General features: G+C 37.9%; 2 protein-coding genes across 4 annotated transcripts; one reads left to right on the plus strand and one right to left on the minus strand.

The window, feature by feature from the left end:
- The first annotated feature begins 10,059 nt into the window (after nucleotides 1-10,059).
- LOC122066295 (SAGA-associated factor 11) lies at nucleotides 10,060-14,768 on the plus strand. 3 transcript variants are annotated; one of them, XM_042630117.1, is made up of 4 exons: nucleotides 10,060-10,256; nucleotides 12,302-12,444; nucleotides 12,809-13,120; nucleotides 14,362-14,768. In XM_042630117.1, exons 2-4 carry the CDS (start codon nucleotides 12,403-12,405, stop codon nucleotides 14,542-14,544), a joined length of 537 nt encoding a protein of 178 aa, XP_042486051.1. In that variant the 5' UTR covers nucleotides 10,060-10,256; nucleotides 12,302-12,402; the 3' UTR covers nucleotides 14,545-14,768. The 3 variants fall into 3 exon arrangements, with proteins under 3 accessions (XP_042486051.1, XP_042486052.1, XP_042486053.1); XM_042630118.1 differs by lacking the exon at nucleotides 10,060-10,256 and adding an exon at nucleotides 10,315-10,338; XM_042630119.1 differs by lacking the exon at nucleotides 10,060-10,256 and having other exon boundaries at nucleotides 12,307-12,444; nucleotides 12,877-13,120.
- Nucleotides 14,769-15,784: 1,016 nt separating this feature from the next.
- Nucleotides 15,785-23,509, minus strand: LOC122066301 (protein NRT1/ PTR FAMILY 5.4-like). The gene is made up of 4 exons (XM_042630126.1): nucleotides 23,139-23,509; nucleotides 22,757-22,974; nucleotides 17,686-18,185; nucleotides 15,785-17,381 (listed from the first exon to the last, which is right to left on the minus strand). The coding sequence occupies exons 1-4, from the start codon at nucleotides 23,212-23,214 to the stop codon at nucleotides 16,514-16,516; spliced, it is 1,662 nt and encodes a 553-aa protein (XP_042486060.1). The 5' UTR covers nucleotides 23,215-23,509; the 3' UTR covers nucleotides 15,785-16,513.
- Nucleotides 23,510-24,247: the final 738 nt, after the last annotated feature.

Consider the following 24,247-nt stretch of genomic DNA (forward strand, 5'->3'; position numbering starts at 1 on the left):
GGAAACAAATGGTATGAGTTGTAAACAATAAAAAATTTTGACAGTACGGTCAAATAAATAGTAAAAAAAAAAAATTAATGGTAAAAAATGGAAAACGGACAGTATGGATTTTAAATGTATAGATTTCAAACAAACATGACTAATAAAACGATAGTATACTCATATAAATTAAGGAATTATTATATGAATACCTGCATCTAATGTTGAAAACAACTACAATATCTAACATTAATGCATATGTATCCCATGCCTCATTGCAAGTTCTAAGAGATATAATTGAATATCATGTAATACCAATTCTAAATTCATACACCACATATTTAAAGTCTTATTGAACGATGTGGCTTAGCTTTGATGTTATTCATTGTTGTCAATATAGTCAACACACTCTCGGAGTGATGTATGTTCAGTTTAAGTTGGGAATCATCACTTTAGAAACACTTTTCATCAAATACATCAGTTTGTAGTTCAATTTCAAGGTCCACGCATTGATATTGAGTTGAAGGTGATATTAGGAGAAATATAGGCCATTGAGTTAGATTCAAATTGGTGAAAGAATCAGGTTAATCAGAGTTTGGGGGTCAATTAAGTAGACATTAGATTCAACAAGTCAAGTCTTAAAAAATGCCAAAAAAATGAGAACATATTCAAACGTGTTTAGAACAGAAATGCTTGCCGTTTGTAATTTTTTCCCATATCTTTAAGATTTTGCTAACAGTGGTTGGAGCAGTAGTTGCCGAATGGAACTCCATATATGCTCTGTCAGCAACACTAATCACCTCTTGAAGATTCCAATTCTTGGATTGAAAGAGCAAATCATTCTTAGCAAGCCAAAGATACCAGTAGATGAATGAAGCTCGAGAGAGGGACTCTATTGCCATTTTCTTATCTTGGCATAGTAGAATCTCCCAGTTGTTCAGCCACTCCATTAAACATGGAACTTGATCACTTGGTGGGGAGTAGGAGAAGGAACTCTCAAACCAAACTGCTTTGGCATAAGGACACTCAAGAAGCAAGTGGTCCACTGTTTCACAAGGAGCTCTGCATCTCTTGCATGCCAGGTCAATCGGTAATGCTTTTTATTTGAGTGTGTATGTTTGGTGTGGCTCCACCTTGGTTTGGTTTAGATTTCGGGGAAGCTTGACTTCGACACAAGAGAAGTGTAAATTAGTTAGTTAAATGATTAGGTTTTGGTTTAAATGGTTTGGTTTGGTTCGATTTAACTTATATTTGATAAAAATCAAAATTGAACTTATTACTAAATGAATTTTAAGTTTTTAAATGAAAGTAGACTATTAATAGTTTGTAATTGATTCGGATTATATGGTTTATTATCAATTCAGTTTTGATTTATTTTTTATGATATGGTTCGCAATTGGTTTGATTGATTAGGATATTTATTAAATCAGTTTTTTCGTTTCATAGTCGTTTTATTCAATTTTCTTTTTTTATATCTCTTTATTCAATTTTAAAACCAAACAAGGAAAACGAGACTGAGGCTGCGTTTGGTAGTTAATCAGTTCTAGAAACGACGTTTTGTGTGAAAAATAGAATTTTCAGTTTCTGTAAAAATGCCGTTTTAAAACAAAAAAATGGTGTTTGGTGAACATGTTTCAGGAGCGATTACCCTAGCTGTTCACTCTTTTTTGTATTTAAAACAAAACTGAAATGACAGAACAAGGTTTCGCCGTTCCATCATTTGGCGTTTCTAATGTTTTTCCCCCCTTTTTGTCAGAAAAAAAAAAAAAAAAAAAAACACCAAGTTGATATCAAACGTTTTATTCTGTTTTTTGTTCCTATAGAACAAAAAAAGGTGAGAAACGTTTGGGTGTATATGTTTGGATGACTACCAAATGCAGCTTAAGAAAGCATAAAAACAAAAAATTAACAAAGGGAAACTTAGGCTGCGTTTGGTAGTCATTTTATTCTAGAAACGCGTCAAAATCAGAAATTTCCTTTTTCTCTATCAAAATTCCATTTTGAAACGAAACTCAAATGTTGGAACATGGTTATCATGTCCCAACACGTCTTGTTTCTGGATTTTTTTTTTACCCAGTTCATTTCGAAAAAAATAGAAAAATGAATCGTGGACACCAAATGAAAGATTCAGTTTTCTTGTTCCCGTAAAATGAAAAAAATGCCAAAAACGTTTTTTCAGATGACTACCAAACGCAGCCTTACTCCCAGTCTTCTTCCTCCTCCTCCCCTATCGGATCGTTGATGTTAACATCAAAATGCTCAAGACCTTTCTTACAAGGGTTGTGATCGAACACTAGACCTTTGAAGATAAAATCACCGCCTTCATGCTCAAATAGTAGTACATCTCCAAAGGAAAGAAAGATCATGGTCTTCAACATAGTCCTTTCAACATTCACCTTGGAAACTGAAACCTTCTATGGTTACAGACCATGTTTTTGGTTGGTTATACCGAGTCTCAGTATGGCTACCCCTCCTTGGCACCTCTCTCCCATGATTCGTTTAAAAATTTATCAGGTATAGTTTGCCAAACATATTACATGTTAAAAACAGATAAAATATATATATATATATATATATATTTTTTGGTGAAAAGATAAAAATATATTAAAGCCTTTAAGAGAGAGGGGGAGTTGGTAAACTACAAGTTTTCAATTTGAATTGGGGGAGTGTTGGTTTGAAGAAATTTTTTATGGTTAATTCAACACTATAACTATCAACAAAGGCTCTCTACAGAGGAGACAAATGATTCAGTTTTACAGTTCTGGAACTATCAACAAAGGCTCCCATAGAGGTATTAGCCAAGATAGAAGTCTTTCTATACTTGGAAACTATATATTCCGGTGTGCCTCCTTTAGGACTCTAGCAGATCCATAACTTCTAAGATAGGAATCGTTATCACATGTGGAATCCTAATTCAATTGTAATCCTATCTTTCCTAGTTTGTGTGGATCAACTAGGGCATACTTCTGTACTCTATATATACTTTCCATTGAGAGCATTGTTGTCATGACCCCCTACGCCTAGGTCCAGAGGGACCCATAGCACCAGACTTGGTGGGGATCGTGCAGGGAAAAGAGGAAAGCTAATCCTATTAAGTTCTCAAATTAAAAAAAAAAAAAAAAAAAAAAAAAAAAAAAAAAAAAAAAAAAAAAAAATAACAAAGAACAAAGCAAAGCCTGAATATCATCAATCTCGATATCTAGCAACGGAACTTCTCCCACGGTAACTAAAATTTCCACAGTCCATGATCTCCTCAAAATGCTTTAAATACAATATTATATAAAGTTGGATCATGTGTATATATTGTGAAACCATGTTGGCCTTATAAAACTCTGGACATGTGCAAACCATAACAAAATGATTGACCATAGATATACATAACCATCCTTACCACTAATACACACAAAAAAAATAAGAAGTTTCACTTCTTTTCAGTCCCTCAATTCTTCTCAGGGATAACTATCCCCTTGCTCTTATCTCTTACTGGGGCCTCTGATCCTGCTATAAACAATCCAATAAAGCATAATAAGCTAAAGCCCAATGAATAGAATTTCCAGTCATGGCCATATTACATACAATATTTGTATCACAATTGAATGCAACATAAAAATCAAGGTACTAAGATGTCCATGTCCGAACCTAGAAACTAATAAAATAAAACTTACAATTCTTACACATATATGCTAGAATATGAAAATTTTCCTCTTATCTTTGAATTAGTTTGAAATATCTAGTTAAACTAATCATCTTTTGCATTCCCATTCTTAACTCTTATGGGGCCCGGTCCTTCACGCCATGACAATGGTCCAGTTACTCGCCTTTTGGGACATTTTCTATGTTTCTTGCTAGTTACTCGTCTTTTGGGTTTCCCCTCTCCGCCAGACTCAATATATTACCATTTGATTCGTACTCTTTCTTTCTTACATGAACTTGTGTCTTAATTCACATTTGAATTATTTTTTCCTTTTGGTTCTTAGATCATTGTCTAATAAAATTCTCATTCGTTGTTGCATCATAAATGTAAGCATGTTTTTTGTGCAAAAGCAAATAACATGCTCTTAAGTTTCTGTAATTAAAATACAATGAATCATTTATAACAAAAAGAAGCACATTGTAGGCATTCAATTATTCTTATATCAATCGATACTTTTTCATACATAGCATCATCATGTAGGAATAGGTATTCTCCATAAAACATGATGAAGTTCTACTCACCTTAACCTCTCTAATAACATCTTTCTTTCTTTTCTTAGGCTTATAGAAAAAAAAAAAAAAAAACATAGGGATGGTCTGGGTGCTAGTCACATCAAAATAGACATATCTTGCATTTAAGATAACTCTAGAATAAGCCCAAAATGACCTACAATATTAGGCATAAAGGTAGAAAAAAACTCATAATATTCTAGCCCAAACAGGACATTTCAACCTAATAACGACCAGCCCTGAAAAGCTGTTTACAAAATTATCATATCTCCTTCGTTACAACTCCAAATGGGGTGATTTGTTTTCCTGTATTTAGATGACTGATAGACCTTCCTTTTTCGTGTTTATTGCATCCTCAAATTTTAATCACAAGGTGCCTCAAAATTGAGTTAAAATTGCTATTCTGCACAGAATTTTCTAGGTTGCCATAATCTCCCTTCTATTCTTTATTGCACATCATGCATAACATCTGAATATCACTTACCTGATAAAATTCCTAAAATGAAGGTTCAATTGAATCATATATATCATGCATATATTAAATTTAAACTTGAAATTCATCAATCACTCACCTTGGCCAATTTTGAAGAAAACCCCTTCTCTCCCAAACTGAACTTGAATTAAGAAATATCCTTTTTTTTTTTTTTTAATCTCTAAGAATCCCTCTTCTAATGCTAACTCTGGTGGTAGCAAATACAATCCTTCATGAAAATTGATATTATAACATCAATTAGTTTCTAAACCTCAAGCATACCTAGAATAAGTAGAGAAAAATAAGAAAAATTCCTACCTTGCTGAATTCCTTGTTTGCCCTTACACCTTCTTCAAAACTCTTTGCATGCATCTTCTTAAATCTTCAGTTCCCGTTCAAATTTTCAATTTCAGTAGCATTCTTCCCATTTCCTCTCTCATTTCTCTCTTCCTCCCTATCGTTCTCTCTCTTTTCCTCTTGCTAAAAAAAACTAAGATGTAACAAAGAAAAGTGATTTTCTTCTTTTTGTTTTACCTTTTCATTTTTTTTTTTAACCCATATGCCATTATGTAGTAGTAATACAAACTACCTTTCACATGCCATGTACTTAGGTGGCAAGCCTAGGTTTTGCCATTTAACCCAATCATGGGCTGCCACCCAAATAATCCCATTATCTGAATTACCTAATAGATAAATATTAATCATAGTTGAATTATGGTTTGGTTGGGCCATTAATGAACCCAAACCAACATAAGATCTAATTTAACATTATAATATGGTTAAACCAAAACACTTGAACCATATAAAACTGAACCATCCTTACATAATTGAACCATTTAAATTTTCAATACCTGAACCACTACTCACAGTTCGGTCTAGGTACCAAACTGGACCCATTAGCTAGGTCAGTACACTGCCTCACTAAGACCCACCTATAAGACATACTAAAATAATATTAAAAATATACAAATCACTATGGGTCATTACAATTGCAATTTAATGAAATAAAAAGTCTAACATGGTATCAAAGCTACACGACTAAAGCCTCTATACCCTAGTCGATCTCCCCTCTTCCCTCTCCCCTCTCCCCTCTCCCATGTGTTTTCCTTATGGCGCAAGACCCTCCCACGGTGGATTCCTCCCCTATCACTACGGTTAGCTCTATTGCTCCTTCTTCCACCGTTTGCAATCTTACACCTACCCCTTGTTCTCACCATTATTTGTCTCTAAAATTGACACCAATTATCTTCTATGGCATAAACAACTGGTGGCCTTCCTCAAAGGCCAAAACCTCTACTCCTTTGTTGATGGCTCCTATTGCTGTCCTTCTGATGCAACTGTGGTTGTGACCTGACACCAACAAGATGCTGCCATTACCAGCATGCTCATCTCTGTGTTCTCTGAAGATGTACTTCCCCTTGTACTCGACAAGGACTCCAGCCATGAGATCTGGACCGCGATACAGGGTGCCTTTTGTTCTACTTCTTCCACCAAATTGATGCCCTTAAACATGAGTCTCTAGAATCTTCAATAAAAACCTAATGAATTGGTTGCCTCCTATCTTCAACGTGCCAAGTTGCTTTCTAATAAGTTGGTTGTTGCAATAAAACTGCTCTAACCTAGTGACTTCAACATCTATGCGCTCTGATCTCTCTGCACTGATCTTCAAGATATTGTTCTCTCTATCCTGACCCATTTGGAACCTCCTTCATATATTGAACTCCGCGGACTACTTCTCAGCCACGAGAGTATGCGCTCCTTTTAGAAGATTAAGTTAACCGATATCTTAGCCATTGCTACACCAGGCTCAGCCAATGCCGCCCAATCCGATGTCCCTAATCCCTCCTCCTCCTCTGGCTGCAGCTCTAGTCGAGGTCGTGAGGGGCATGGTGGTCATGGGGGTCGTGGTGGCTCTTCTGCATTATCTGTCATCGGACAAACCACACAGCCTCGACTTGCTATTGCTGCCCTCAAACCCAGGCCCAATCATCCTATCCCCAACACCCCTACAATTCATATAACCACTAACCAACCGCTCCCTATAGAACCTCTGGCCTTCTCCCAACCCCCCATACCCTCCATCCTCTACCCTCACATGGTACCCCGACACAGGCGCAACCCACCATGTCACCCCTGATATCCAATCCCTCTCCTCTTATGACAACTATAATGGTTCAGACCAGCTCCATGTCGGTAACCGTAAGGGTCTCCGAATTTCTCATACTGGTTCTTCATCTCTTTCCTCTCATTCTTCTTCTCGTACCTTTTATTTAAATTATGTTCTTCATGTTCTTACTATTACTAAGCCTTTCTTGTCTGTTCAAAAACCAATGATAATAATGTTTATTTTGAGTTTCACCCGTCTCACTTTCTTGTCAAAGACCAGGTTTCCAAAGTAATTCTTCTATCCGGACAGAGTAATGGCAGGCTATATACTATGTCTTCCTCCTCTCCTTCCTTTCTTGGAGTTTGTGTTGTTGAACGCACTTCCATCAATGGTTGGCATCACTGCCTCGATCACCCTCGTGAGAATCTTTTACATTTTATGTTACGTATCAATAATATGCCGTGTCAATCCACATGATTACAGTCCGTTTGTCCAGCTTGTCAGTTAGGGAAGGCTAATCGTTGATCTTTAAAAGAAATACATAGTTGTAGTTTATATCTTCTTGATCTTATTCATAGTGATGTATGGGGATCATCTAATACCGTATCTGTCAATGGTTTTCATTACTTTGTAATTTTTGTTGATGACAATACGAATTTTATTTGGTTCTTCCCTATTGCGCAAAAATCAGATGTTTTTCAAACATTTCTTTGGTTTCAGGCCTTAGTTGAATGACAATTTTCACAAAAAATTAAAACCGTGCAAACTGATTGGGGTGGTGAGTATCGCTCTCTCCCCTCATTTTTTACCCCTCTTGGCATCTCCCATCGTATTTCTTGTCCCCACACCCATGAACAACAAGGATTTGTGGAATGTATATTCTCCATTAAGAGCATTGCAATATGAGGAAATACTAAGTCTGACAAGAGGAGACAAATGCTCAAGATATTTCAGATGGAAATGATTCAGCTATTTATAGATTGAAGGAGAATTGTGGAACCCTCCAAGACTATTCCCTCTTCCTCTAATTGGAGATTGAGAAATGGGACCCACCCAAAGGGCAAATCTATCTTTTGAGAGAGAGAGAGAGAGAGAGAGAGAGAGGCAATGTTTCTTCCAAGCTCCAACAATGGAGGAAGGGTTGCGAAGAAGTGAGAAGCAACTTAATCTTTGCTTGGGCTAGTGTTTTAATAATTTTGGTTAGCTTCCTAGAAATGTTTTGTTTTGTTTTGTTTTTTGTTTTTTGTTTTTTATTTTTTTGTTTTTGTTTTTGTTTTTTTGTTTTTTTTGTTTTTGCTTTTGCTTAAGATCAACGAAGAATATATTAAGAAAAAAATAGAAAAAATACAAAGGAGCCCAATTGGACAAGACAAAACCAACTTATATCCCAACTCCACCTTCGGCGTTGCATCAACAGAGTGGGGAACAAGACAACTAGAAAAAGAAAAGTAAAACTTCAAAAGAAAAGCACACCAATTCACGAGAGCAGGAATCTTGGCTTTTCCACACTCTATATCATTAATTGAGAATCTTGGGGCAGCAGAGCATTCTGCAGAAGTTCTAGTAGCAGCAGCATGTTTTGCAAGGCCATCAGCAACTGTATTGACTTCACAGAAATAGTGACTCATACTCCATTGAATGCTATTCAGGAAATCTAAATAGAAAGACCACAATTGCCTATGATTCCATGGAATAGTACCTTTCAAAATGCACCACACCACAGCCAACGAATCGCTTTCAACTTCAATCCAATTCAAATTCGTATCCTTGGCAATAGGAATTGCTTCAAAGAAGGCAGAATTGCTTAAAGAAGGGAGCAAATTCTGCATCAAAGTTAGAAGATATACCAACAAATGAGGCAAAGCATCTCAATATAACGCCTCCATGGTTTCTAATGACTCCCCCAGATCCTGCATAACCCAGGTTGCCTAAAGAACACCCATCTATGTTGATTTTTAGACACTCCTCTTGCGGACGAGCCCAATACAACTATTGGATCCTCTTCGGTATGGGATTCGCTTTAACAAGACAAAGAGAGGATGCTAGCAGCAGCTCCTTCCTATTCTTGACTAGAATTGGAGAAATAGAAGAGAACCCCTGCAAGTCAGAAAATATAGCTATTGTCACTAAGCCAAGGGGTCTACCACTAGAGTCATACCTCCTATGGTTCCTTTCCAGCCAAATCTGATGGAGACTAAATAGAAGAGATGTTGACCAGATTTGCTTCAAGGGGGAAGAGGAACTTCTTTTCCACCAAGAGTAAAGTTCTTGGATGGAAGGGAAGCTCATCCAATTCGACTCAAAAACTCAAAGGAGTTCCAACCAGACTATAGAAGAGAATCGACAAGCCAAAACATATAATCCAAAGATTCTGATTCCTCATGGCAGAGCGAGCACCTAGAGGCAATTGAAACCGAACAAGCCATTACCTTATAATCAGTAGAAATCCTTCCATGCACCACTCGCCAACCAAAAAAAGAGGCCTAATGGGAGATACCCTTAGCCCACATTGTATTATGCCAAGGAATACACCCAAATCTCAACCGAATTCCCTCCTATGCAGAGGAAACCGAGAATTTCCAGATTGTGTGAGAAACCAAATTCTTCTATTTGGTTGAGGAATAGAAGGGATGGGAAACTTACGAATTTCTAAATAAATCTCTTGCCAGGTTGGAGAATAAACCTGAGGCAAATCCCATTACCCATCGTCAAAGAAATCAGCCACTTTAGCTTCCAGGGGTTGAGGCTGGTCATGACCAATCCATAATTGTTTTCTCAAAAAACCACCGATCTAACCAGGAGGAGATCTCAGAGCCAAAACCCTACAATCCATCTTTCGTACAATTCAACAAAACCCAATCTTCCTAATCCCAGGTAAGATGGAAGAGCAAACATTAGATTTTCTCAGAGACCTTGTCGAGGAAAGAAATATACCTCTTAAGAAAGAAGCCGTCATCGACTTATCATTCTTGATATACCAGACTAGTTTTGTTAGCATTGCCATAGTGGCATCTTTTAACCTGCGAATGCCTAAAGCCACCCTTAGCTTTAGGTTTGCAAACTTCCATCCACTTCACGATAATTTGGGTATGACGGCCTCGCCCCTTCATGGCTGAGCAAAGGCCACACTGTCTTTCAAAATTCTTTTTTACCTCAAAAAAATTTTGGGCCTGGACTTTCATCAGTTGCTTATGTGGACCATTCTTCAAAATTTAACAATCAGATTTACCACATAATTCTCCACGTGGCACAATTAAATGGGTACATAAATATATCATGGAATTCAGTGGTGTACTCATTCCTCTTTTTTTCTACATGGGCCTAGCCCTTGTGTTGGTTTTGGACTTGGACAGATTCTCTGCGCTGATCTTCAACTCCATCTCTCTCTCTCTCTCTCTAGAAATTTTCCTTCTTGCGTAAAAGTTCGGCCCTTGAAACGCGGTTTATGGAGCCCGGGCTCTCTGTTACAGTCACAATTATCTGAGCGCCTATCAAGTAAGGCGCAATCTCTTTTTGTGGTTCCGAGATAGAATATAGTCTATGAGTTTAGAATTACTTGAAGAAAACTGTGTTTCTTGTACGTATTGTTATGAGTCCTTTCCTCCTTAAAACTGAATCAATCAAGCAGTTAGAGACGGGTTTCAATTAGTTTTTGTTATTCTCCTTTTTTGCCTTGACTTTTGCTCGTAAAGATTTTCAGGGTTTCTACTGATTCTATTCGTTGGTAGATTGGTTTGTTATTGACCTAAGATCGGTTTTTTATAATGTGGGTTTTCAGAGTTTGGAACATATATGGCAGAAATTTCATGGATTTCCTTTACTTTCCTTATATTTAATAAAGTTTGAATTGTTTTCTCAGGCTTTTGGGGACTGGGTTTGGATTTGTCTATGTTTCTATTTTCGTCTCGTTTGTGTAGTTGGTTTGGTCTTTTTGGTTCATGTTGAAGTTTCAATGATCGTTTAGGGGTAGAAATTGTATTTATATTTGAGTTTTAGTTATAATAATGACTTGGGTTGGTTTTCATGGTCTTGTAGATGGGTTAATAAAATGGGTTTTGAGATTTGTTTGAGGTTTTCTATGTGGTTATCAAAAGTAATTGAAGCACTTTTCTATGAACAATGTAGTGTAATAGGTTTAGATCAACTCTCAGCCTGAGTAATGTAAGATTGGAAGAGTTTCTTTGAAATTATTACAGGTTTCTTAGTGGAAATTTAGTTAGTTATAATTCTCAGATGGCATGAGGACTGCTTCATTTAATTGACTATCTTGTTGCTTGCAGCAACGCTGTAGAATTCCAGCTATCAACCATAACAGTGCAACCTTCATATAAGCACATAATGTCAGTCTTCAACTATAATATTATGGGCTACCCTTTTCAATCATTCAAACAAGTTATATATATATGACCTATCCACACCATTTTATTTTACTGTCATCAAGCACTCAGTATCTTCCCTTCCCGGATAGAGTGCTCTCCCATTCTTGGGACTGAAATCATTCCACATGTCATAATACCAATGACTTGCTGGTAACCAATAAACTTCTCCAAACCCTATACCTGAAAATTAAATGTTGACTTCTATCTCAACTTCGATATATGACATTCCTAAGGCCTATGACAGAACATTCTTTTCAACATCATTAAGGGAAATGAGTTCTCTGATAGTTTGATTAACTGGCTTTTCTCTCATCTTTTAATGCATATCAACCTCACCTATCCTTTTCTATCTTCACTGTAGCACCAAAACGGATTTCCTAACATATCCAAAATGCAGAAAAAGGATTCACATGACCTACTGTCTAATGGCCTAAACTTTCTAGAGAATCATATTTTGGTGTCATATCTCATGCACTCTTTTTTTTTTTACCTTGCAATCATCTAGAAGTTTGGACCTATAAAGATGCTGTCTGAGAGTTCAGAATTGCCTTAGATCAAGAGGTGAGCAGACTGTAAATATGGAATGATTTGCAGTTGGTATGTTGTCTTCATATATGCTAACAAAATTCCTAGGTCTCAGTGATAGAGATGTTCTTGGGCCCTCTTGATGCTACACAAGCATCAAGGTATCAATGTGAGTAGGAAGCTTGTTTCGTCAGGAAAATTAGTGTAATGTCCAAGTTTTGGGTTATAGTGAAAAAGAGAGGGAAGACCTAGGAGCTTTAGTCATCCTATTGAGAAGCATTTTCAGAGTAATTCTGGTGATGGTAAAGTGGGAGGTAATGATATTTTGTGTTACTCTACAGCCTTTACTAGGTAATCCTCTTAGTTCTCAACAAATATCTGCCATAAAACAAAAACTACTTTTATATCCTTTTTGGCCTTTACCCAAATCCTAATCCAGCAAATAATAATGAAAGTAGGCACAGACATAGCAAGGGATTTTAGAATCCTATCTTTCAGTCATGACTGCTAGTACAACTGTGCTGATCAGTTGTAAATTCTGTGTTCTTTCTTCTCCCTTCATGTTCTTGTAAATTCAATTTAAAATTTAAAATTTATTATCTGTTTTTTATGTTAACATTGTGTCCAATCATCTAGGTGTAACAAGAAGTTTGTGGAGACATACCAAGATAGCCTCCAAGTGAAGATTTTCCAATAATTAGGTGTCATATTTGGTTTGCTAACTTATTCCTAAAATCATGTCAGCCCCGAATGATGATAATGCATCTGCTCATTCTCAGGTAACTTTTCCATTTACGCTCAGGATCATCATGTAATTCTATATTTTTGCCTCTTTTCTTTTAATGATTTTTTGGGATGAAACTTCCCAAGTTTAGCTTGGTTAGGCATGCAGCTTTGTTGGCCCATAGAAATTCAAGGTTACATTTGAACTTTATCAAGTCCTGTATCCATTCATAATTCAATAAATGCCCAAAGCCAAAGGTGCATCCCTGGTTTTGGATTTGCTGGATTCTTAAATCAGGCAAGAGGGTAGGGAAGAAGATTTGCGGCCTGGTCCCAAAATTTCTAAATTGATTTTTTTTCCCTTGTTCATGCATTGATATTCATCCTTCTCCCCTGATTTTGTTGGGGTTTTTCTTGCAGTTGTCATCTCATTTTTTCACGGGCCTTCTAGACTCAATAATTGTTGATGTTGCATCCGAGTGCCACAGGATAGCTAGGTTGGGTCTTGATCGTAATTTGGAAGAAGAAGAAGAAGAGTTGAGGCTGTCAACACAAGCTCGAGTGATGGTAGCTGATCCTAGTAATAGTGGTGAAGCAAACAGCAAGTATGTTGTTGACATATTTGGCCAAACTCATCCTGCTATTGCCAATGAAATATTTGAGTGCATGAATTGTGGCCGGGCAATCATGGCTGGAAGGTTTGCTCCTCATTTGGAGAAGTGCATGGGCAAGGTGGTTTTTCTTGAGCCTCGTATTTCTAATCCATTTCATTCTTAAAATTAAGCTTAGTAAGTTATAATGTACCATTCAGTAATAGGTTGCCTTAATCAGTCTTCTAGATTTGGGGCCTATTGATGAATAGATCTTCTTTTCTAGGACTTCTCTGATGGTTTAATGAAATGTCCATTCAGCAAATGGCTGAGGTTGGCCCTTTGTCTTTAGTTTTTCTTGAGTGTGGTGGCTGTCCCCTCACCCCTATTTTTCTGTCTCCCGCTCTTTTGTAGTCCTGGTTGGTGTGGTATTCTGCCTGAGTTTTTGCGATTGATATATAAAGTTGCTTTTCTCGTTGGGCTGACCGTGAAAGAAAAGAAAGCAGATGGCTGGGATCAGTAACTGCTCTGATCTTATTCTAAGGTGGAGACCAATGGGGTGTTCCAGATAATCTCCACAAACATACTACGTGAAAACAGGATGATAGTTGAGTCTTTTCCCAGCATTGTATTGCATATTCTCATAAGAATGAAAAATCTGGTATGTATACTGCGCATGTGTGTGCAGTACATGACTCACTTGATCCTTTTCCTACAGCCATTGATTTCTCATCCGTATTTTTCTTATGTGTGATATGGAGATGAATACACCATAGTTGTCAAGGCGTCGCTAGGTGTCACCAAGGCACTGCCCAGGCATCCAGGCTCTTTTTTGGTCCAAGGCGACAGCATGCCTTGTTGACATTTTATGAGTTTACATTGATTTATGTGTTTTATTTTTTGATGAATTTGCTAATATTATAACCTATGCTTCATTTATTATATTTGGTTTTCTCATATTGGGTCATTACTAGCATATTATATTTGCATTGGTATGGTTTCTACCTTGCGTTTCGCACACCCAGGCACATGGGGAAGTGGAGACGGGCTGTTAAAAGATGCCCCTGCCCCTGCCCCTGCCCCTGCCTCCATTTCCCCATGTGTCTGGTTGTGGGGAACGCAAGCGGGTAGCGTTCTCTTTCCCTTATATAAAATTTCATTGCTATATTAGTCATATATTGCACAATCTCCTAGGCGCTCGCCTTGTCGATGCCTAGGCGGGTGCCTTGTCGCCTAGGCATACCTCCAATGCCTTGGGTCACCTAGTCATCTTAATAACTATGGAATGCACCATACAAATAATTTTTTTTGGAGCTATGTTTCATTTTTGGTTGTTTCCTGAGGACAATTTGTTTTCTTATGTGTCAAAATTTTGTGTTTCAGGGTCGGAAGGCTCGGCTCAAGGCAACAAGAAGTAGCACAGCTGCACAGAACCGGTACTCACGCAGCAGCCCAGCTTCAGCATACTCTCCCTACTCCAATTCCCATACCGTAAACCGGGTTGTAAATGGAACACATGTTGTTACAGGTGAGGACCATGCGGAGAGCACTTTTGAAGAGACTTGAAGTTCCTAGAAACAGTGGTCTTTTGAACATCAATAGTGAGTGAGCCTCCTAAGTACATGCCATGTTGGTTTGGGGTTTTTGATTGTATTGTGTTTGCAAATGGGAAAATATAAACTTCATGTCTTTGCCTTTGGGACTTGCTTTGGCAGCATGGCCTCTTCTTGCTCAACATGGCCTGTGAATGATCAGAGAGTAAGTTAATTAAAGTCTTCTTTATTTGTTTAGTAGCATGGCCTCATTTTTGTCAAGCTTGACCTTTAGAATTTTACAAATGAACAGTGCCAATCAGGGGAGTACCTAAAACTGAGTTAACATAGCTTTATGTTTTTCTATTTGTAAAATGTCTGGTATGTGTTGGTCATGATCAACATAGCTTGGCATGGTTGTGCTTATAACCAAGCCCTTGATGAGTTTGAAGCTGTTGCTGTTTCGTTCTGGGATGGACCTAAAGTTTTGGCATGCTCAGTTGGGTTAGGCAAAAGTTTCAAAAGCGTCTAGGCTACCAGAGAGCTGCTGTATGAACTAATTGCTGTAGAAAGAATCTCTTGCTTGTGTGCTCAAGAAAACATTCAGTCTCAAGGCACCAAAATTTGTGTGTTTGACATGCATGGTAGATAGTAACAATTGATTTAGGCATGCAGTTTTTTTTTCGAACCATAAAAGTTCATGATGATCCTTACAAAAATGAAATAGAAGGTCATGATAAACTGGTTCTGTCCAATCATTTTTTGTTTGGGGGGGGGGCACGTGGGGAGAGAATCTGCGGTGGTGTTGGATTGAGGTATTCATTCAACTCCACTCCTGTGAACTAGAACTTGAAACAATTTGTGAAGATATTGGGCATAATTCACAACCAATTCAACTATGTCATGATCATGATTTCAACTCCAAACAGGGTACTAAGGTAGAGCACAAATGGGTAGTTTTTGTTGTTTTAAAAAATGTATTACACAATTTACAAAGTAGAGATAGAGTAAGAGGATCAGAGAGGAGACCAGATACAATAAGAAAAGGGGGGGGGGGGGGATTGGTATACAATACCAAAATGTACTCGTAGTAAAACTCAAACCATATGTTAAAATGCAAAGCCCTGGTGAGGCAGGAGGTCAAACCATTTCTGATCTGACTTGAGATCCTGCAGACCATTCCTTATAATAGTTCAAGTAATAGGAAGCAGACAGGGGATCGGCCTCCGTCAATGTCGATCCAGAATCTCCTCGAAATCTGCCAGGATCCTACAAGTTGGGTTCGGGAAGAAGCAAAGATTTCTTAAAATCTATGATTTTTTGGAGTTTCTTATTCAATAAATTTAGGGTTATTGCATGAATTACTGACTTCACTGGTTAAAGTAGTGGCTAGCAGTACACAGTGTAGGATCCTGAGCTGCTTAAAAGCATAATAGACTGTCATCAGCCAAGACTTCTGGGACATTTAGATTGATCATGCATGAATTACAGAGTTTAACTGATTAAATGTTGAGTCTGTCACCAGATTGAAACCAGTCTGTGAATTCCTCCCTAACAGAACACGGGGACTACAGACCAAAACGAAAACGAACAAACAGGTGTAGAAGGAACAACTGAAAGATTACACCACAAAATTACAGCAGAAACCAGTTATTCTCTAATCCTATTTTACAGATTCAAAACCGGATGCTAGTTAATTATGCCACCTAGGTCCTTGCAGATTTCCCTTCACAACTTATGAAAACAGGGCAGATCTCTTGAAGAGTAACAGAGTTATCTTGCAACAGTCAAATGAAGACATGGACCATTCTCATGAGCAGCGATGGTGATAGACTCATCCCACAAAATTTGTCGGTAAGTCAGAACCTACCACTGAGCCATAAACAGCAGAGTTGCCCATAAAAGAACATTTTCAGGGCATAGAAATTTCACCAAGGGTTGAAATGTCCAAGAGCTAACTTCAATTCTTTACACCAATACAGACCCTAAATGACCCAAACAAGTTAGAGAGTCATGAGAGCCTCCTCTGTAGTAGCATCACCATCTACACCATCAATTTTCTTGTAAATGAAAAACTTGGCCACAAGAACATAGGCACAAGACCAGAGTGTGCTCAATCCAGCTAGAACCCAGTAATAGTAGTCAAGGTGTGCTCTGTTAAGATTGTTCCCCAACCAAGACTCTCCATATCTTGAGCTGATTGACTGTATAATGGAGATAACAAAACTGCTCAGTAGACTTCCAACTCCTATGATGCTAAGCCAAGCTGCAGCCCCCAGGCTGCGCAATGTATCTGGCATTTGATCGTAAAAGAGTTCTTGCAATCCGACGATTGCAAAGACATCAGCAAGTCCCCAGATCATGTACTGTGGAAGTAACCACCAGATGCTCATTGGTACAGTTAACTTAGGTAGATCAAGCAGGCCATGCTCTCTAGCTATTCTAATCCTTCTAGCCTCTACTAAAGCTGCTATCACCATTCCAATTATCGAAAGGAACATCCCGATTCCAATCCTTTGAAGCATTGTTACTCCAGATGGTAACCCAGTGAGCTTTCTTGCGACCGGAACAAGAATTCTGTCATATATCGGTAGGAAAAACATTATCACGAGTCCCGTAGACAATTGAAGGGATGCAGGAGGTACATGGAAGTTCGATCCGATTTTCCTGTTCATTGTGCTACCTTGCTTGGTAAAGAAAGTTGCAACTTGAGCAAACAGCACGGCGTACATCAAGCAACTGAACCAAATAGGGATTAAACGGATAAGAAGCTTTACTTCTTCAACTTGAGTTACTGAGCAAAGTCTCCAAGTGTTTTTGCACCCACTCAACCGATCAGTATTGTCGACAATCGCTGCCTTGTCCAAAAACCTGTTGTTGCAGAATTTAAAGAACCACAGTTAGCAAATTCAGGATGGAAAAATTTCAGAGCATGGTATGTTTTTCAATATAATTAAAAGATTTAGAATATGTGTAGGATGTATATCTATGGAAAATACATGTTTTAGGAGTATTCTATGTGATTTAAGTAAAGAATACAAGTGTTCTTGTCAATCAAAAGAGAAGGAAAGAAAAACAGAAACAGAGTATACTCTGTTGTAAGTGATAAACTAAGGTGTTTGCAATCTCTTTTCTCTTTTCAATCACAGCTATTCCTTAATCTTTAGTTCCTTACCTGAACTGATTAGTAGGAGCAAGGTTGCGGCTGATGCCCTGAACCTCCATGGCCTCACCATAACCACACTCCATGACAGGCAAGTTCCGCTTATGAACCGCCGCGACAAACACCTGTGCCACTTGAGTCAAGGGACTTCCACTGGGAACCTGTCGTCTATACAGTTTCTGTCCTAATAAGAACACTACAAGAGCCATCCCCATAGCACCCGCTGAAACTGCGAACCCAACTGCCCATCCCACATTGTCTTGGAGATAAATCACCACCAGGGTTGCTGCAAATGCACCAATGCATATCCCAAAATACCACCAATTGAAGAAGGAGCTCTTGGCTTTCTGTTCTTCTGGATTGTCCTCATCAAATTGATCTGCTCCAAATGCTTGCACGCATGGCTTGTGGCCACCTTCCGCAATTGCTACAATGTAAAGAGATAAGAAGAAGATTTGACGCCGGAATCTTGCCGGAATTATTGACACTGAAAGAGCTAACAAGACTAGTCCCTAACAAAAAAAAAAAAAAAGTTCGATGATCAATNGCCATGCTCTCTAGCTATTCTAATCCTTCTAGCCTCTACTAAAGCTGCTATCACCATTCCAATTATCGAAAGGAACATCCCGATTCCAATCCTTTGAAGCATTGTTACTCCAGATGGTAACCCAGTGAGCTTTCTTGCGACCGGAACAAGAATTCTGTCATATATCGGTAGGAAAAACATTATCACGAGTCCCGTAGACAATTGAAGGGATGCAGGAGGTACATGGAAGTTCGATCCGATTTTCCTGTTCATTGTGCTACCTTGCTTGGTAAAGAAAGTTGCAACTTGAGCAAACAGCACGGCGTACATCAAGCAACTGAACCAAATAGGGATTAAACGGATAAGAAGCTTTACTTCTTCAACTTGAGTTACTGAGCAAAGTCTCCAAGTGTTTTTGCACCCACTCAACCGATCAGTATTGTCGACAATCGCTGCCTTGTCCAAAAACCTGTTGTTGCAGAATTTAAAGAACCACAGTTAGCAAATTCAGGATGGAAAAATTTCAGAGCATGGTATGTTTTTCAATATAATTAAAAGATTTAGAATATGTGTAGGATGTATATCTATGGAAAATACATGTTTTAGGAGTATTCTATGTGATTTAAGTAAAGAATACAAGTGTTCTTGTCAATCAAAAGAGAAGGAAAGAAAAACAGAAACAGAGTATACTCTGTTGTAAGTGATAAACTAAGGTGTTTGCAATCTCTTTTCTCTTTTCAATCACAGCTATTCCTTAATCTTTAGTTCCTTACCTGAACTGATTAGTAGGAGCAAGGTTGCGGCTGATGCCCTGAACCTCCATGGCCTCACCATAACCACACTCCATGACAGGCAAGTTCCGCTTATGAACCGCCGCGACAAACACCTGTGCCACTTGAGTCAAGGGACTTCCACTGGGAACCTGTCGTCTATACAGTTTCTGTCCTAATAAGAACACTACAAGAGCCATCCCCATAGCACCCGCTGAAACTGCGAACCCAACTGCCCATCCCACATTGTCTTGGAGATAAATCACCACCAGGGTTGCTGCAAATGCACCAATGCATATCCCAAAATACCACCAATTGAAGAAGGAGCTCTTGGCTTTCTGTTCTTCTGGATTGTCCTCATCAAATTGATCTGCTCCAAATGCTTGCACGCATGGCTTGTGGCCACCTTCCGCAATTGCTACAATGTAAAGAGATAAGAAGAAGATTTGACGCCGGAATCTTGCCGGAATTATTGACACTGAAAGAGCTAACAAGACAAAAAAAAAAAAAAAAAAGTTCGATGATCAATGTATAGTAAGATTATGCTAGTGTACCATATGCCTATGGTTAAATGGGATTTGAATATAGAAATAAAATGGGTATGATTTGTGAGGTAGGGTAAGAAAGAATCTGCACGCTACACAGGAGAGAGTGGTAGTGTGGGACTTTGTGAGAAGGGTTAAAAAAAAAAAATCTGTACATGCTATGCAACCTCTCAAAGTACACCCATAGACACACTTTCTTTCCATATTAAATGCCCCTTGTTGGACGATTCATCACCCACAACGCCTATTGGTGGGAAATTGCAGCAGCGTCGGGGGAATTTCTCCGGTAATTGTTATTAGAGCTTATCATCTTGTCTTGGGTTTGAGCCATGAAAGTGCTCTATATCTATTGATATAGTGGGAGCCTCAGAACTATAAAAGCAGGACCTAAATCTTCTCTAGCGCATCGGACAGTTGGCAGCATCAGGCATGCATCTTAGCTATCGGATTCGCACCGAAGAGGATGGTTCCATAAAAGCATGGTGGAATTAAGGATGTGAATTTGTAACCAAAACCGTTTATCGAAATCGAACCAATCCGTTTACATTGAAACCGTAAAACCGTTTAGTAAATGGTGCGGTTATGGTTTCAAGTTTCAAGCCGATTAGCTAAATGGGTTGGGTTGGTTTTAACCGCGGAACCCGTTGGTTTCAAATCGAATTGAAACCGTTTAAAACCGATTAAACTGATCCGATTAATCTGTATAGCAATTAACAATTAAATTAAGTGTCCATCCTACTTTGGTATGATTTATTGCAATTTAGTTCAAGTTTAGGCTTTAGATCATGAACTTGTAATCCATTTATGTTACTATGTTATTATGTTATCATAGATGGGGTGTTTTGGCTGAACCACCTGTCATTTTAATATTTTATATTGTAGAAGGCTAGATTTGGATGTTGTATGATATTAGTTCTAAATGTTTGAAAATGGCTATGCAAAGAAATAGCATTAGATTATCAAATTAAGACATACTATCGTTAATATAGAATTTCTTATTTGTGGTTGCCAATTATTTTTTGATAATCTTATGATCTTCAGTCTAGAGATGATTGCAAGTTATAACAAACCGATTATGAACCGTTTTACAAACCGTATAGAATAAACCGAAACCGTTTAAAACCTTGAAACCGACACCGTTTAGAAACCGTGGAAACCAAAACCGTTTACTAAACGGTCACGGTTTCAGAAAGTGGAACCGTTTAGTAAATGGGGCGGTTATGGTTTTAGTCAAATAAATGTGAACCGAACCAATTTGCACCGTTTAAACTGAAACCGAACCGATTAACAACCTTAGGTGGAATGTTAGGATCTCAAATTAGTTAGGATTTTCCTGATTAATATAGGAACAACTTTGGTAGCTAGGATCTCATTGTTGGTTGGTGTGGACCACTGTTAGTTAAAACGCGTTTGCGTTTTTTTGCCGTTTAAAATGCGTTTTCCCGTATGCTATTATACAATATGGAAAAAATGAAAACGACAAAAGAATCCGTTTTAAACGCGTTTTAAACGGCTATTTTAAACGTGTATCCGTTTTTTAAGGGTAAAATAGGAATTTTATTAAAAATATTAATTTAAAAAAAAAAAAAAAAAAAAAAAAAAAAACTATTAGTAAAAGTGAAGAGTGAAGACAATATGGTACTTGGTTTTTGGTTTTTAACTTCCATACCATCTATAGGAAAAAAATCTCATCTTCTTATAGCTCATTGAGTCTCATCTTCTTATAGCTCATTGAGTAAGGAGAAGCTAAAGCTAGCAACATTTCATTTTCTTGTAGCCCATTGGGCTATTTTATCTTGGGACTCCCAGAGCTTTTGGAACATTAGATGCATGCATACAGGTAATAATCTCTCAAATTGTATGAGTATATTACCGTTTTTTTGGTTTTGTTTTTTTGAAAACTACACGTTTAATACTTGTACCATTCGTTTTCGTTCGTTTTCCGTTCCCTGTTTTTTTTGACCTTTTTTTTTACCGTACCGTTCATCATTTTTATCTGTTTAAAACCCGCATCGTACGTTTCTATTTTTTTGCCGTTTTCGTTTTAACTAACAGTGGTGTGGACTAGAGCCAGTGTACTATTCCAAGTTTGTACTATTTCCTTCCATCAAACGGTTGTAAATTGTGTTGTAGAGTGAATAAAGGGTAGGTGTTATCGAGTTAATAAGCTTCTCAACCAAAGGGGGCTGCTGAATAGTTTCCATTTCTTAAGTTGACTGTCGCAAACCATATCTCTGGTGAATTTAAATTTTATTATTATTTTTTTTAATGGCAAACTGTTTTCCAAGTGAAATTTTATATTTTTACTGGTTGGAAAATCATCAAATGATTGTCTTGTAAGATGTAAAGTATAATTGAAAAGATTGAGTTTTCCCAAGGCCAAGGTGAAAGGGAATCCATTCACCGAGTAGGCATTAGATGCTTGTGGGGGTACCAGAGGAGTATTTTGGGAGGAATTTAAAATCTTATTGGAGTTTGTGAGCCCTAGGATGGAGTGATGAACTTCAGTGCACGGTGTAAAGTAAAATTGCTCCCTAATTGAACCTTGTATAATTAAAGTATTTGCTAGAGCTTTAAAAGGCAATTTCAAATGAAGTGGAAGTTTTTCTCATTTGGAAAATCATACACCCAATGTATGTAGAAAATCTTTTAAAAATCATGAAAATCAATGGATCCCGCAATAAAAGTTGGATGCCTATGTGCCTTACCTGGTTGCAGTCGCTAGACACAGGAAGTGGTAAAAAGACCACCATATTCCCTGGTTGGATGCTTATGCACCTCCCTTAGTTGTTCCTTGTGTTGGCGTAGTGGCCACATGACTAAGTAGTGATCCAAATCCATTAATTAATTGTACATGGAAGATTGGCCTGTGGTTTTGTTCATTTTATTTTGGGAAAAGGTACTCCGACCCCAAGGCGTACACCGCATCTCTTCACATAGATTATTATATTATTTTTATTTTAAAAAATGAGAAATAACAATCAAATAATCAATGTGAGAGTGTGGGGTACGCCTGTTTGTTGAGCAAACTCTCTCCCTATTATTTTTTTTGGGCTGTGATCCCTACTTGGTCATTTAATCATTGCACCAGGGCGTGATCAACCAAGAGGTAGAGTGGTATTTTCACCATTTTAGTGTATGGACACCTCACCGGGTAGCAATCTTTTTCCTAATTTATTTTAAATTTCTATTAAAAGAAAAAAGAAAGACTCTTAGACTATTTCTCAAAACAGTAAAACCACCTTAAGATAAATCACAGAAGAGACGAGTATGGTGTTGAAACGACCGAAGTAGGAATCCGCCATGAAAGCTCCAACTAAAGGAAGGAGAGCAGAAATACCAAACCAGATGTTCACGTTCTTGGCCGCTGTTGCAGTTGGCTCTTTCAGGACATTAGTTAGGTAGGTGATGAGGTTCCCTGACATACCATAATAAGCAAACCTCTCTGCAACTTCAACCCCTGTAGCAAGAACAACATATTAGATCATAAAAAATAATAAAAAAAAGACGTATCCAGAGCACGAGACTCCATTACTTCGCAGAGAAACTGTTTTTCAATTCAAACCCGCGATCACTAGGTCACAACACAAGATTTACGAGTTAAGGTTGAAGAAAGAGACTTACAGATGATGAAGAAGGCTGATTTCCATCCCCCCTTTGAGGGTTTTCTTTGCTGTTGCTTAGAGATCTCTACTTCCATTGATCTTTCTTTGATGTTCAAAGGTTGAAGAATGGAGGCTTAGGAGAGGTTTATGTAGCCAGCTTATGAGTTATAATTAGAAAGATATTCCAACATTTTTTTCACCTATTCAGGTTTTGTAAAAAAGGAAGGAATCTGTAAAATTGTGAACGGATCAGGTTATGTTCTTGTACATCCTTAGTCTATGGATTTAAAATCTACTAAATGAAGAGAGAGAAAATTGATTCTAAATCCAAAATTTATCTTTAGGATTTCTAGATAAATGAGGGAGTAATAAATGCAGTGCACGAGCTAGGCGCCTTGTGGGTATATTTATAAGAGCCTTGACAACATCTGGAGGGTCTCTTTGTAAAGGTGATTTTACAAGTGGAATTGCAGATGGGACTGTTGAAGCTCATATTGACTTATCACCTTTAAAGACGCTAGCCTGTTGCAACAAACAGAACGTACTTATGTCCTGAGATAACCAATTCGGTTAAGCGAAGTAAAGTTCAATATTGAATCCGGTCAGAAAAGATTCTGGTATGTTCGCACACCCATCAATATGATCAGCTGATCGTAGCATAAGGAAAGATTTTTGTGCCAACAAAAGATATATACAAGAGGATCTTTTCTAGTCTGATGAAGACTTATATTGTAAGACCTTAGCTTATTTGATATTAAGTACCCAATTCACCCTCTCTAGGGTTGCCACGATCCTACAAGTAATTAATGTGAGAACTTTCTCTCGTGTCTTTCCTTTCGAATTTTATCTATAAAAGGGAAAGAAAGGGGTGGGTTAGTACACACAAACCTTTTTCCAACGAGCTTTCTTCTTGTAGTTCCCTAAGTGAGTAGAGGATAGCAAAGGGCAATAGAAAAATTGTTGATTTCTCTCGTGTTCCTTGTTCTGGGTTTGTTGTGGCAACTCTCTCTCTCTCTCTCTCTCTCTCAAGAGAAGAAGGGAAAATATTGTGATTTCTTCATGTGTTTGTCATGTTTGATACTGAGGTGAGATTATAGTATATTCTTGTGTATCCACACATACACACAC

The sequence above is a fragment of the Macadamia integrifolia genome, unplaced genomic scaffold (genome assembly GCF_013358625.1).
Source record: "Macadamia integrifolia cultivar HAES 741 unplaced genomic scaffold, SCU_Mint_v3 scaffold2327, whole genome shotgun sequence".
In the NCBI taxonomy this organism is placed as follows: domain Eukaryota; kingdom Viridiplantae; phylum Streptophyta; class Magnoliopsida; order Proteales; family Proteaceae; genus Macadamia; species Macadamia integrifolia.

Coding starts and splice junctions, on each gene's coding strand:
- LOC122066295 (XM_042630117.1), top strand. CDS start 12,403: ATGTCAGCCCCGAATGATGATAATGCATCTGCTCATTCTCAG. Junction 12,445..12,808: donor ATGCATCTGCTCATTCTCAG/GTAACTTTTCCA, acceptor TTTTTCTTGCAG/TTGTCATCTCATTTTTTCAC. Junction 13,121..14,361: donor TGGAGAAGTGCATGGGCAAG/GTGGTTTTTCTT, acceptor TTTGTGTTTCAG/GGTCGGAAGGCTCGGCTCAA.
- LOC122066301 (XM_042630126.1), bottom strand. CDS start 23,214: ATGGAAGTAGAGATCTCTAAGCAACAGCAAAGAAAACCCTCAAAGGGG. Junction 18,186..22,756: donor CTTCTGTGATTTATCTTAAG/GTGGTTTTACTG, acceptor TTTTTTTGTTAG/GGACTAGTCTTGTTAGCTCT. Junction 17,382..17,685: donor GCTCCTACTAATCAGTTCAG/GTAAGGAACTAA, acceptor CTGCAACAACAG/GTTTTTGGACAAGGCAGCGA.